This window comes from Fringilla coelebs, assembly GCF_963513975.1.
Source record: "Fringilla coelebs genome assembly, chromosome: 6".
Lineage (NCBI taxonomy): Eukaryota > Metazoa > Chordata > Aves > Passeriformes > Fringillidae > Fringilla > Fringilla coelebs.
In genome coordinates, this window is record NC_140034.1 from 1,355,955 (window position 1) to 1,371,259 (window position 15,305).

The following is a 15,305-nucleotide window of genomic DNA, read 5'->3' on the forward strand; positions in this document are numbered from 1 at the left end:
CTGGGATGTCAGTTCTCACCACCTCAAAGCCCAGGTGGTCCAGAGTCTGTGGAGTTTCATCCTTGGGGATCCTGTGTCCACATCTGGTATCAGGACAGGAGGGACCTGGAGCTCCTGGCTCTGGTCCAGAGGACGGATGTGAGGATGAGGAAGGGCTGGAGCATCTCTGTGCCCAGGAAAGGCTGAGGGAGCTGGGGCTGCTGAGCCTGGAGAGGAGCCCCAGCTGAGAGGGGCCTCAGCCCCAAGTGTCCCTGGCTGTCCCTGAGTGTCCCTGAGTGTCCCTGGCTGTCCCTGAGTGTCCCTGAGTGTCCCTGGCTGTCCCTGGGTGTCCCTGGGTGTCCCTGGCTGTCCCTGGGTGCAGGGCCTTGGGCACTTTCAGGGATCCAGAGGCAGCCCCAGTTGCTCTGGGAATTCCATCCCAGCCCCTCCCCACCCTCTCAAACAGGAATTCCTTCCCAATATCCCATCTAAATCTCTCCTTTTCCATCCTAAAGCCATTCCCTGGCTCCTGTCCCTCCATCCCTTGTCCCCAGTCCCTCTCCAGCTCTCCTGGAGCCCCTTCAGGCCCTGCCAGGGGCTCTGAGCTCTGCCTGGAGCCATTTCTTCTCCAGCTGAACATTTTCAGTCATGAGCATTTGTTGTGCAGCATTCAATCCCTGCAGGCAGTGCATCCAAACATCCAAACATTTTCCACCAGCCCTGTGCCAGCGTAAGGTCAGAAACGGGATGAAATCTCTGTGGCACTGAATTAGAAAAACCAAGCAAAGGGGAAAAGTCACTTCAGCTGCTCCATCCCAAGCTCCATGGGGATCTAAAAGCTGGAGAATTGTCCTGAACAGAAGTGGACTGAGCCATTCCCCTTGTCCTGGCACTCCAGACCTTTATCCAAAGTCCCCCTCTCTATCCATGGGTTTGAAGTTGTTCAAAGTAAAGAAACAACTTCTCCCTCCCAGCTCTGCAATCCCCCAAATTCCCATTTATTCACCAAATGGACTGAAATATCCAAATGCAGAACTTCCAAGGTCATTTATTATCATCCCTTGGGATGGAAATCCAGGAGCCAGAGTGGTTTCTGTCCCAATGCTCCAGATTTTAGCAGATCTTGGTGCTGGAGTTTGATGTCACTCTGATAAAAGGATCCCATTTCCCACCCTGCCTTCAATCCCAGAGCTGCTTTCCACATTTCAAGAGGATTTCATTGTTGGCTCTGTGGCTTCCTCCACTTTTCAACTTTCCCTGAAGTGTTCCCATCCCTTTCATCCTCAGATCTCAGACAATGAATCTGGCTCAGGACCAGCTGTTTCTGCCACCTGGATTTCTCAGCTGTCAATTTGTAGCCCATGAAATCTGCATCTAAAACATTCTGCATCCTTGGATTCCACATTCCTTTTTTTTTTAAGACTGGGGGATTTTTAGTTTTTAAAATAAAAGGAAGGAGCTTCAGCTGGTTCCTTTTAGAGAAAATGATCAGCCAGGGTTCCTCCTCCTGTGGTCCACTGGGATCACTCTGCCATTTATCCTTGGGGAACAGAATCCCTTAAAGCAATTGTTGCTGGACTGGGCACTGCAAATTCCAGCTGGGATGAGAGCAGAGCAGCACAGGGATCTCAGCAATGCCACGTGTGCCCCAAACCTGTGTCCCTAAATGTCCCAGATCCCAGAGGGTGGGATTGGTGTGGGCTCCCTTTCTGCAGGAATGAACAGTGGGAATTGTGTGGACATGGAGCATTCAAGGAATCATTTCCTTATCTGTTTCCTCCTTATTTTCCCATCCAGTTCTGCCAATTCCTTGGAATTTCCTTGGGAAACTCCCAATTTTCCCATCCAGTTCTGCCAATTCCTGGGAGTTTGGGGAACTGCAGCAGCTCTGTCCCATGTTTGTGACACTGCTGGTGGCAGGAGCTGGCTGTGAGCTCTGAGCAGAGCAGCTCCCACTCTGTCACATTCAGGGAAAGGAAATAAAATCAGAGATTTATAAATGCTTCCCCTTGTGACAACCTCAGCTCCAGCCCTTTCCATCTTTAACATGCTGGGAGAGCATAAATCCTAAATAAACCCCTGCTTTTAACTGTGTGAAATAGTGGGAGACACTGAATTTATGGAAAATGCTGCCCCTTCCTGTGCTCTGCTTTATTCCAGGATGTCTGTTTTATGGAAGGGTTGCAGGAAGAAAGAGAAAATGCTTTGTTCTTTATTTGCATTTGAGAAAGGCAACATCTGTCTCCTCCTGAATCTGCTCTTCATCCCAATCCTGCAGCTGGATCATCCCAGTCACCTCCTGCCTCTCCATAACCATGGAAGCTGAAAATCAGGGAATTCTGTGGCTTGGAAGGGACCTTAAAGATGTTTTTTCATTTGTGGCTTTCCCTTAATTCCTCCAGGAATGGGTTCCAGGGCCTTCCCTGACCTCCAGGAATGAATTCCAGAGCCTTCCCTGTCCTCCAGGAATGGGTTCCAGGGCCTTCCCTGTCCACCAGGAGTGACTGGAAAAATGGGATCAGAGCACAGGGAAATGCAGCCAGGACAGGGGGCAGCTCTGTGGGGTCTTTGGAGCAACACAAGAACAGGAGCAGCCCCTGGATGGACTCCAGCCCTGGCCAGGCTGCTCCCTGTCTGAAAGCAGTAAACTGACTACAATTTAAAGTTTTGTTTCTTTGCATTGTCAATAAGAAAGGAAAAGTTATGGAGAGAAAAGAAATGTTCTAAAAGTTTTGTTCTGATTCTTAGTACTCTTTCTTTTAGTTAATAAATTAATAAATATAATTAAATAATTTAATGAAGAAATAATAATTAACATTTCTTTCATTTCCCAGTTAAATTTAAATTTATTTAATAAATTATTATTAAATAGTTAATTAAAATAATTGAATTAATAACTTTTTCTTTATACTCTTTTTAAGTTTTGAACCTTCCTTACCTTTCTCCTAATCCCACCTCACAGCAAGAAGTGAGTACTTTAGTGATTAGCCAACACTAATCCCACCACACTCATTTGGTACATCAGCCAAAACCCCAAAAAATTAGTGAAATCTCAAATTAACAAACCAGAAGCACTCCACTCCCCCAGCCCATGGGAATCCCAGCATTCCTGAGCATTCCCACAGCTCTGCCTCCACACCTGGAGTGATCCATGCCCACCCAGGCTCCATCCATGGATCCAGCTCCAGCCAGGCCCCCCCAAGGCTTCCCAAATTTCTCAGGGTTTCCTGGGAAGCTGCGGCTCTCCCCTCTTGGCATTCTCCTCCCTATCCCTGTCCCTTCCCAGCTGTGGGATCCCAACTTCCTGAAAAACCCACCAGGCTGCTCAGCCACTCCTGAACCAGCCACAGTTCCCTCACATCCCACAGAGAATCATTTTAGAGCGAGAAACCAAACTGCATTGCAGCCAGGAGCAGACTCAAATGCAGATTTCCAAGGAATGCCCCATCCCTGTGGCCGCCCCTGGATCCCTGGCAGTGTCCAAAGCCAGGCTGGATGGGGCTTGGGGAACCCTGGGACGGTGGGAGGTGTCCCTGCCCATGGAAAGGGCTGGAACAAAATGGGATTTCAGGTCTCTTCCAACCCACACCAGTCTGGCATTCCGGTTCACAGCCAGCAATGACTTTTTGGGGTGAAATCCCTTTATTTTCCTCCCCCCCTGAGGGCAGACTAGCAGGAAGGATTCGTTAATCTGGAGCAGAGGGAGAACCTCAGCCACCCTCTCCCTTCATCCTGGAATTCAATCCTCCAGCCTTGGGATAGAAGGAATTCATTTCCTTTTCTCTCTTCACTGCTGACAGGAAAAGCTGGGTTGAGATCCAGCAATCCCACCTTGTCCCCTTCCCTAAAATTTGGCATTGCCTGCTCCTCTGATGAAGTAAATATCCCAAATTTCCAGACTCTGGAATAACTGCCAAGCAGGGGTTTGCTGGCTCAGGGTCCATTGCCTTTGCTGGGTGTTGGACCAGGGGATCCATGAAAAATTCCCAGTGGGAATTGTTGTTCCCACTTTCCCACCTGTGGATTAAGTTGCCCTGGTCAAGTTTTTAGGGCAGGACAGGATTTGCTGTCCTCATCCCAAAGCTTCTCCTCATCCCAATCCTCCAAAACCAGGTGGGAATCAGCAGGAAACAAAACAACACCCACGCTCTGGGTGCCTTGGAAAGGATCTTTCCTGCTGGACATTTTTAGGAGAGGCTCTGTTGGAATCTCTGAGGTTTTTAATTAAAATGATAAACCCCTTTTCCTGGCAGATGAATGGAAAAGGATTTTTGCTGCTGCTCCAGTTGGAATTTTAAAGTTCACACAAGTGGTAGCCACAGCTTCTCTGGGATTCCTGTTCCAGTGGGAGTTTGGAAATGATTCCAGCTCCATGCTGAGGACCACGGTGCTACCAGGGATGGTGGCAGGGGCACAGAACAAACACTGAGGCAGAAATTCCTGAACTAAGCACCTGGAGAAGTGCCTGATCTTGAAAAGGGAATCTCCCAGGGAATTGGGAAAAATGAGAGGAACACATCCGAGCCTTTATCCTTCATAAATGTGGGAAGAACGAAGGATGGTTTCCCAAAGAGAGGACAAAACATTCCTAAATCCTCTAAATCTGAGTCCATTTTCACTTAAATCCATGGAGAGTGTTTGCCAAGGGATGGGGTGGATGTTCCATCCCTGGAATTGTCCAAGGCCAGCTTGGATGTGGCTTGGAGCAACCAGATTTTGTTCAAAATGTCCCTTCCCGTGGCCTTTTCCAAGCCAAACCGTTCCATAATTCCAAGATCTTTCATGGAACAGGTCCATCCTTGCCCCATCCAGAAGGAAAATGATGGAGTCAAACAAAATCCAGGGATCCAAGGTTTGCTGTGCTCCATTTTGCCACTTAAAATATCCAAAAATCAGGGAAAACCTGGAAAACCAAAATATTTCCATGTGTTCTTCTCTTGGAAAAGTCCAAAAGATGCTTTTCATTAGAGAAAAGACGAGTTTCCAAAGAGTTCTTTCTGGAGGAGGGTTCTGGGATCATCAGAAGGGATGATCCAGTGTCCATCTCCTCAAATCCCAGTTTTCTGGGAGAAGGGAAGGCAGGAGATGTGAGGTACCTGAGTGTCCCATGGATTAGTGGTGGAAGCTTGGGCTGGACCATCTCTGAGGTCTTTTCCAACCTGAGTTATTCCTGGCACCACCAGAATACTGCCCTAGATGGGGATGATCCCTTCTGGAGGCGTTGGCAAGGAAGGAATGTTTGGATTGTCAGGTTTGTCAGCTCTCAATTCAGCAGCACCAGCTCCAAAGAGCTTCCAAGAGCTCCAAGGAAAGGGAAAGCTCTCATCACAAGCTAACAATTAAACCCTCCCCAATTAGCCCTTGATTGGCTTGATGTTGCACTTGGCTGGAAGCGCTGACGGGGTGATGTAAGACAGAGTAAATAATTAAAGATGAGCTCGTTAATTAACGCAATATCCCACGGCAAAAAAATTCCACAGGCCAGAACAACACGGAATAAATATTCCAAACTGTCTTCCCTTGCTGGTGGGATCAGGAGTTGGTTGATAAAAGGAATTAAGTCCATGGAATGACATCAGAGCTTTGTTTAGTCCTACCCAGGGCTGTGATGAATAATTGAAATTTTGAATTTTAATATTAAATCTGCAGCCCTGCCAAGCCAGCTCCATCCACTATGGACAGAGATTCCTGGTAGAAATTCAGGAAGGAATCCCCCACGGATGTGTATCCAGTCCTGATTAAAGAATTTAATGGAGAGGGAAAAAAATATTGTCTAAAAAATCTGAAAATCCCTCTTTGGACACAACTCTGGGGACAAATTCAGCCCCAGCAGAACAAATTTCAGCTCAGGGGGGTGAAACTTCCCAAACTGAGAGAAATTTTAAACCAGGACTTGTCAGGTAAACTCAGTTCTAGGTAATCCTAATCCTAAATGGCTCTTCAAGGGTGCAGAGAATCATGGAATTGTTCAGGTTGGAAAAGACCTTTAGGACCATCAAGTGTGGCTGTCAGTCCTCCCCCCTACAGTCACCACTGTCCCACGGCCTCAAGAGCCACATCCACGGGTTTTGGACAATTCCAGGGATTGTGACTCCACTGCTGCCCCTGGCAGTGTTTGACAGCCCTTTCCAGGAGGAATTTCCCCCTCATAGCCAATTTTAACCTTCCCTGGGGCAGCCTGAGGCCATTCCCTCATTCCCTCTTGTGCTGACACTTGTTAATGATGCAGAAAAATAACAGTGAGGAAGATGAAGAGGAAAGAAAAGAAGGAAGAGGAGGAGGAGAAGCAGGAGGAGGAGGAAGAGGAAAAAGAGGAAGATGGGGAAGAAGATGGAAAAAGGGAGGAGAAGGAGAAGGAGGAGGAGAAAGAGAAGGAGAAGGAGAAGGAGAAGGAGAAGGAGAAGGAGAAGGAGAAGGAGAAGGAGAAGGAGAAGGAGAAGGAGAAGGAGAAGGAGAAGGAGAAGGAGAAGGAGAAGGAGAAGGAGAAAAAGAAGACGAGGAAGGAGAAGGAGAAGAAGAAGGAGAAGAAGAAGAAAAAGAAGAAGAAAAAGAAAAAAGAGAAGAAGAAGAAGAAGAAAGAGAAACAAGCAGAAGAAGCAGAAGAAGAAAAAGAAAGAAAGAAAGAAGAAGAAGAAGAAGAAGAAGAAGAAGAAGAAGAAGAAGAAGAAGAAGAAGAAGAGGAGGAGGAGGAGGAAGAATTCTTCATCCCTCCTTTGCAAACTGGGAGCCTCCAAACACAGAGACCCCCCTGCCTGGAGCAGCCCACACCACAGTGACAAAGCTGCCCCTGGGGTGTCCCCAGCTGGCCAGGACAGGCCAGGCCACGACCCAGCAGGGCTCAGGTGTATCCTGGAGGAACCTCTGGCCCCTCAGCGGCCTCTCCAGAGAGGGAGAAGCTCCCTGTGCTCATCCCCCTCCTTCTCCAGCACCAAACCCTCCCTCAGGGATGCTCCTCAGCCTCTGCCATTCACAGATCTGGTTTGATTGATTTCCTCCCAGCCCTGGCAGGGTTTTCCAAAGCCACAGCCTGGAATGGACTTCTTGTTGCTCTCTGGATATGATCTGGCCCCGAATAAAATCTCGAGGTGGTGAAGCTGTGAGGAGCATGAACTCAGCTCTGCTTCCCCACAAACACAATTTGCCTTGTCACTTCTTATTTATTTTGAAGAGACTGGCAGGTTACATCTGCCTCGTGCTGGCCCAGATGCTATAAATTAACCCCTTTTCCTTGTGTGATTTATTTGGCTTTCATCTCCTCCAATCTGGCTCAAAATATACAGGAAAAAAAGAGAGGAGATTCTGCAGGCTCGGGGGTCAGAATAAATCTTTAAAGCCAGGCTGCATGAAATGCTGTACTGAGAAGATTTCTCTGAGCATACCAATGGTTTTCTACAGCCCCAGTCCAGCACATTGCTATTTTCCTGCATGAAAACCCAGAAATAAACCAGCTAAAAATGGGTTACAACAACCCATTATTCCCCCCAAAACAAAAGCTCCACACAACTGCCACATTCCTGCCTTGCAGTTATTTATTGGGCTTTTTTTTCCAATCATGCCTAAGCAATGCCCAAATTCTTGTCTCTATTCACATTCCCAGCGAAATCCAAGCCTCCTTTTTAACCATTTCATCATTTTTTTCAGTGTTTTCAGTTCCCCAGGGCTTTGACTCCATCTGTGCTGCTGAGATTCGGGAGCACAACAGAGCCACTGCTCTGAGAGCGGTGGAAAAGAATTTATTTGCTAAATAAAGTCAGTTTTAACTTTAAAAGGCTAAGAAAAGTCAAAGTGTTACTTCCAGCATCCTTAATCCACCATAAATTAGCAGGATGGGATGAACCCTAAATGAGCACAGGGAGTGGTGGGAAATGAAAAACATCATCAAATCATTTTAGCACTCATTTTCAGTTTTGTGGTTTGCTAAAACCACTCCAGCTGCCCCAATCCTGGCAAAATAATTGCTTTGGAATAAATTTCCACAGTCTGGGATCCAAATCCTGATGAATAGTTCAAACCAAATTTACTCATTTGAGGCCAAACAATTTTTCTGGTTCCCTTCAGAGCCACCTTTGGGATTAAAATCCCAAAATCTGGAGAAGTTGGTGGCTGTGCAAACCCCTCCAGCAGGCTCTGAATGGTGTCAGCCAAAGTTTGGATCCCATTTGGAAGGAGCAGAAGAATCCAGAACTGTGGGATTTGCTGCGTTCCCACCACATTTGAGCTGTGAGAAGTTCCTGCCAAGGGGATGTCATTCCCATCACGTTCATTTATCTCCTGGCTGCTCCCAACACACACATTCCTGTCGCCCTGATCTTTTAGGATTTTCTAAGCCTGATGTTTACATTCACAGAATCCCAGAATGATGAGGTTGGAAGAGACCTCTGAGATCATCGAGTCCAACCCATGCCCTGACACCTCACCCAGACCATAGCACCCAGTGCCATGGCCAGGCTTTTTTAAACACACCCAGAGATGGTGATTCCACCACCTCCCTGGGAAGAGCATTCCAGTGCTTTATTATTCTTTTGGTGAAAATTTCCTCCTGATATCCAACTGTACCTTCCCTGCTGTAGCTGGAGACTGTGTCCTCATGCCACAAACTTTCTCACACACTTTCTGTAAATAACTGATTGATTTGCATTCTTTATAGAAGAAGAAAAATTTGATGCACTGTTGGTTTGTCCAGTGTCACTAAAGAGGTGGCACTGTCGCCCTCCAATCCACTGTCACTTTTGGAAATCTATAAATGTTGGAGTCAGAAAATAAACTTCCCTTTTTTACCTCAAAAACAGCGGCGTGTGCACGTTGTGTTATCTTGTGTCCTGTAGTAACAGATAGTGACAGATTCCAAACTCAAAATTCCTAGAGTGACAGATTCCAGATTCCTATAGTGACAGATTCCAAACTCAAAATCTCGGAATTTTCCTTTTGTCGCTTGAGCTCTATCAAGCCTCACCCAACAAAACCCAAACACTCCATGAACACACTTTTGAGAAAAACCTTCAGATTCCAAACTCAAAATTCTTATAGTGACAGATTCCAGATTCCTATAGTGACAGATTCCAGACTCAAAATTCCTATAGTGACAGATTCCAGATTCCTATAGGGACAGATTCCAAACTCAAAATTCCTATAAGTGACAGATTCCAGATTCCTATAGTGACAGATTCCAGATTCCTATAGTGACAGATTCCAAACTCAAAATCATGGAATCTCCCTTTTGTTGCTTGAGCTCTACCACGCCTCACCCCACAAAACCCAAACACTCCATGAACACAGTTTTGAGAAAAACCTTCAGATTCCAAACTCAAAATTCCTATAGTGACAGATTCTGAATTTGAAATTCCTACAGTGACAGATCCCAGATTCCTATAGTGACAGATTCCAAACTTAAAATTCCTATAGTGACAGCTTCCAGACTCAAAATTCCTATAAGTGACAGATTCCAAACTCAAAATCTTTTCCTTTTGTCGCTTGAGCCTTACCAAGCCTCGCCCCACAAAACCCAAACACTCCATGAACACAGTTTTGAGAAAAACCTTCAGATTCCAAACTCAAAATTCCTATAGTGACAGATTCCAGATTCCTATAGTGACAGATTCCAGACTCAAAATTCCTACAGTGACAGATCCCAGATTCCTATAGTGACAGATTCCAAACTCAAAATTCCTACAAGTGACAGATTCCAGATTCCTACAGTGACAGATTCCAAACTCAAAATCTCAGAATCTCCCTTTTGTTGCCTGAGGTCTACGAAGCCTCACCCCACAAAACCCAAACACTCCATGAACACACTTTTGAGAAAAACCTTCAGATTCCAAACTCAAAATTCCTATAGTGACAGATTCCAGATTCCTATAGTGACAGATTCCAGACTCAAAATTCCTAGAGTGACAGATTCCAGATTCCTATAGTGACAGATTCCAGACTCAAAATTCCTATAAGTGACAGATTCCAGATTCCTATAGTGACAGATTTCAGATTCCTATAGTGACATTTCAGATTCCTATAGTGACAGATTCCGGACTCAAAATTCCTATAGTGACAGATTCCAGATTCCTATAGGGACAGATTTCAATCTCAAAATTCCTCCAAGTGACAGATTCCAGATTCCTATAGTGACAGATTTCAATCTCAAAATTCCTATAATGACAGATTCCAGATTCCTATAGTGACAGATTCCAAACTCAAAATTCCTAGAGTGACAGATTCCAGATTCCTATAGTGACAGATTCCAAACTCAAAATTCCTGTAGTGACAGATTCCAGATTCCTATAGTGACAGATTCCAGATTCCTATAGTGACAGATTCCAAACTCAAAATTCCTGTAGTGACAGATTCCAGATTCCTATAGTGACAGATTCCAAACTCTAAATCTCGGAACCTCCCTTTTGTTGCTTGAGCCCTACCAAGCCTCACCCAACAAAACCCAAACACTCCACCAACACAATTTTAGAGAAAACCTCCAACCCCCTGGGAAAACCCAACAAACTGCCTAAAACACCTTCAAAAGCCATGAAAAACCCAAGCCATGAAGCAGTTTGATTCCCAGCTCCGCGCCTCCTACCTGTGACGAGGAAGCTGCAGCGGCCGGCGCCCGCCTCGTTGATGATGTTGCAGTTGTAGAGGCCGTAGGAGTCGCGGGAGAGGCTGCTGACGGTGAACTCGGTGGAGTCCTGCAGGTCGAAGTGCCCCGAGCGCAGCAGGCGCCCGCCCAGGCGCCACTCGTAGCTCAGCACCCGCGTGGGGTACGCGCGCAGCACGCGGCAGCTCATGGTGACCGAGCGACCCTGGCCCTGCCGCAGCTCCAGGAACGCCGGCTCCACCGCCGGGGGGTCTGCGGAGACACACACGGGGGTTAGAGGGGAGAGCCAGGCCTGGGGACAGGGTAAAGTGAGGTTTGTGTGTGGGATCTGCCCAAAGACAGGGTTAACTGAGGTTTGTGAGTGGGATCTGCCCAAAGACAGGCTTAACTGAGGTTTGTGTGTGGGATCTGCCCAAAGACAGGCTTAACTGAGGTTTGTGCGTGGGATCTGCCCAAAGACAGGGTCAACTGAGGTTTGTGTGTGGGATCTGCCCAAAGACAGGGTAAACTGAGGTTTGTGTGTGGGATCTGCCCAAAGACAGGGTAAACTGAGGTTTGTGTGTGGGATCTGCCCAAAGACAGGGTCAACTGAGGTTTGTGCATGGGGTCTGCCCAAAGACAGGGTCAACTGAGGTTTGTGCATAGGATCTGCCCAAAGACAGGGTTAACTGAGGTTTGTGCATGGGGTCTGCCCAAAGACAGGGTTAACTGAGGTTTGTGAGTGGGACCTGCCCAAAGACAGGGTTAACTGAGGTTTGTGCGTGGGACCTGCCCTAGAGACAGGGTTAACTGAGGTTTGTGTGTGGGATCTGCCCAAAGACAGGGTCAAGTGAGGTTTGTGCATGGGGTCTGCCCAAAGACAGGGTTAACTGAGGTTTGTGCATGGGATCTGCCCAAAGACAGGCTTAACTGAGGTTTGTGTTTAGGAGTTGTCCTAGAGACAGGATTAGCCAAGGTTCCTATGTGGGACCTGTCCTAGAGACAGGGTTAACCCAGGTTCTTATGTGGGATCTGTCCTAGAGACAGGATTAACTGAGGTTTGTGTTTAGGACTTGTCCTAGAGACAGGATTAACCCAGGTTCCTATGTGGGACCTGTCCTAGAGACAGGGTTAACCCAGGTTCTTATGTGTGACCTGTCCTAGGGACAGGATTAACCCAGGTTCTTGTTTAGGACCTGTCATAGGAGTCAAAACTAACCCAAGTTCTTGTTTGAGACCTGTCCTAGAGAAAGGATTAACTGAGGTTTGTGTTTAGGAGTTGTCCTAGAGACAGGATTAACCAAGGTTCCTATGTGGGACCTGTCCTAGAGACAGGGTTAACCCAGGTTCTTATGTGGGATCTGACCTAGAGACAGGGTTAACTGAGGTTCATGTTTAGGAGCTGTCGTAGAGAGAGGATTGATCCAGGTTCTTGTTTACAACCTCTCCTAGAAACAGGACTAACCCAGGTTAGGATCCATCCTAGGCATATAAACTAAGCCAGGTTCTTGTGTGGGACCTCCCCTAGAGACGGGATTGATCCAGGTTCTTGCTTAGGACCTCTCCTAGAGACAGGATTAACCAAGGCTCTTGTTTAGGAGCTGTCCTAGAGACAGGATTAACCATGGTTCTTGTGTGGGACCTGTCCTAGAGACAGGATTGATCCAGGTTCTTGTTTAGGACCTGTCCTACAGGCAGAATTAACTGAGGTTTGTGTTTAGGACCCGTCATAAGAATCAAGACTAACCCAGGTTCTTGTTTGAAACCTGTCCTAGGAAACAAGACAAACCCAGATACTTGTTTAGGACCCGTCCTAGGAATAAAGAGCAATCCAGGTTCTTGTTTGAGGCCCATCATAGGAGACAGAACTAACACAGGTTCTTCTTTAGGACCAGATTTGTTCTCAGAGGGCTTTTCCAGTCTAAAGCATTCCAAGATTTCACGAACTCTCCATATTTTTATGGATCATGATCATAACAAGGCACCTGCTGCTGTTCCTGGTATGATTTGATCTTTATAACAAAGCCAATTTTATCTGAAATAAATATTTGATTTTTATTTGGAAATTCTGTATTTTTTTTCCCCATTCCAGCCAGGATAATTCCATACCCATCACCTCTCCAGCCCTTCCAGCCACACCAAATTACACCTTAAAATCCTGGGAAAATTCTCCCTAAACTTGGAGCCAGGCACAGAAGAATCTCTAAAATAACAACAAAAAGATGCTCAAGCAGCATCAGCTGAGGACCCTCCTGATCCTAAATCCCTGAGGGAGAGCACAGGAATTTTGGGACAGCAATATCAGGGAAGCTCCGTGTTTGAGGTGTTAAAAATCCTTTAATGGATGATTTTTCTGTCATTTTCTGCCCTTGCTCATAAATCCTTGGAATGTTTGAACATCCAAAACTCATCTCTGGTTTGGAATATTGTTCCTTCCTTTGTTTTCCTTGCTGCTTCCACGGAATGCTCCAGGGAATGATTTCAGGGAATGATTTGGACCCACCTGATCCAACATCCTGATCCTAAATCCCTGCGGATGAGCACAGGAATTTTGGGACAGGAATATCAGGGCAGCTCCGTGTTTGAGGTGCTAAAAAGCCTTTGATGGATCATTTTCCCATCATTTTCTGCCCTCACTCATAAATCCTTGGAATGTTTGAACATCCAAAACTCATCTCTGCTGTGGAATAACGTTCCCTCCTTTGTTTTCCTTGCTGCTTCCACGGAAAGCTCCAAACCCAGGGAATGATTTCCCCTCCCCGTGGCTCCTCAGTTTAATGATTTTAAGGGGAATTTGTATTCAGGCCCTTCTCTCCTCTCCCCCTGCTTTATTTACTTATCAAGCTACTTTAGCCTTATAAACAGCTTTTAAATGAAACTTTCCCCTGCCTTTAAGGTCAAAAAAGTCTTTAAACCCCACAATTCCCATTTATCCAGGGGCTGATGATCCCCAGTGACAGGAAGAGAAAATTAACTCGGGCTGCTCATTCCCCAATCCCACTTTTGCAGGTAATAACTTTAATGGGAAAGGGAAGGGCTGATAAAAGCCCCAGCCAGAGTTAACAGCTCGTTTTCCCATCGTTTTTTTCCATTGTTTTTATAAGATTGTGACTTCCCAGATGCACAGGAGAAAAACTGGAGTTGTTTGTGACTTCTCTGCGTCGAACTCATTTGCATCAGCTCTTCCCCAAGGCTTTGGCAATTTGATTTAATTTACTTTTTCCCTCCTTATTCCTTTCATAATTCCACTATTAGTTTTGGAAAAATCTCCAGCAAAGCTGCCAAGGGAGCACGGTTCATTCTCTTCCACAATTATCTTTGGGAAGCAAGCGGGGCTGGAGTTAAATCGGGCTCTCTATTAATGTTTAATGAAGTTTTTTAGCCTAAGCACATTCATGTTTTAAGGATTAGGAAACAGAAAAAGGAAAGTTCTGGAGCTGTCCTGAGAAATGACTGCGAGGTCCTTTTTTGGATTGAGCCACTCAGCTGCTCCTCACGGTGAGGGTCAAATCCTGGTTTTTATAGTGGGATTTGTTATGGAGAAAATTCCTGGAATTTATTTCCACCCTGATGCCCCGAGCAGAGGCTTCACCCGCTGGTTTGGCCTCTCCAATTTGCATTTTAAGCTAAACAAATAACGAGGTTTTCTCTCCGAGCTCCAGCAAGGGGAATAATAAATAAATAACAATAAAAAGTGGTGCCTCTGCTCGCTTTCCACTGGGTTTGTGGCCACTCTTGGATTCACACCACAGGAATGTTATCCAGCACTTCCAAATCCATCTATTCCAGACTCTCCACTGCAGCCACATTTCCAGGTTTTTTAGCTCCTGAGGTGAGTTTGGAGGTGCCTGAATGGACACATGGAGAAGCCCAGAGAAGATGGGATTTAGGAGCTTTGGGAAGCTCCAGTGCACAGGGATTGTGATCCCTGGGAAATGACAACAACCATTTTCCATCCAAAGCTTGGAACAGGGGTATCACACCTTGGATAATGAATTTATTCCAGTGAAATGAAACCACCATGGCCAGAAATAGAAAAAAGCCATTTGCACATTTAGGAATAAATGAAAGTAAGTGTGCAAATCCATCCTGGAATTGTGCATTCCAAACCCTGCCCTGCACAGATATATCCATGGTAGAGTGAGGAAAATCTCTGTTTCATGGAATCCAGGAATGGTTTGGGTTGGAAAAGACCTTAAACCCCCCAGAGCCACCCCTGCCATGGCAGGGACACCTCCCACTGTCCCAGGGTGTCCCAGTGTCCATGGCAGGGACACCTCCCACTGTCCCAGGGTGTCCCAGTGTCCAGCCTGGCCTTGGGCACTGCCAGGGATCCAGGGGCAGCCACAGCTGCTCTGGCAATCCCAGCCCAGCCAGGAATTCCCAGTTCCCAATCTCCCACCCATCCCCGCCCTCTGGCACTGGGAGCCATTCCCTGGCTCCTGTCCCTCCATCCCTTGTCAGAACTCCAAAAATTCTCATCATGGACTCTTAAGGTTTTAATCTTATATCTGGCAAGGTCCTAATTTTTAGTTAGAGGGATTTTGATGGAAACTTTCAGTGTAAAATTATTATTAATTTGATTTTCTTTTGTGTTCTGTGTCCTTGCCTGCTTTGCAGAAGGATTTACAACGGAAAATCCCAGTCCCCACTCTCAGGAATTTGCTAACTTTCATTTTGTGCTTCAAGTTGTTTCCCCTGTCTGCAGAATTTGCTGGGATTTTCCAGGCTGGTGCCTCTGTCCTGGTTTGGCTCCTTGACAGGG

At 46.4% G+C, this 15,305-nt stretch overlaps 1 protein-coding gene across 2 annotated transcripts in view; it reads right to left on the reverse strand.

Moving 5' to 3' along the window:
• Positions 1-15,305, reverse strand: part of MDGA2 (MAM domain containing glycosylphosphatidylinositol anchor 2) — a gene marked incomplete at both ends in the record, with an annotated part of 211,291 nt that overhangs the window by 35,053 nt on the left and 160,933 nt on the right. For both annotated transcript variants that reach the window (XM_084207384.1, XM_084207383.1), the window contains one exon: positions 10,544-10,813. In XM_084207384.1, the coding sequence (XP_084063510.1) occupies positions 10,544-10,813 (270 nt within the window). The remainder of the gene's footprint in view (positions 1-10,543; positions 10,814-15,305) is intronic.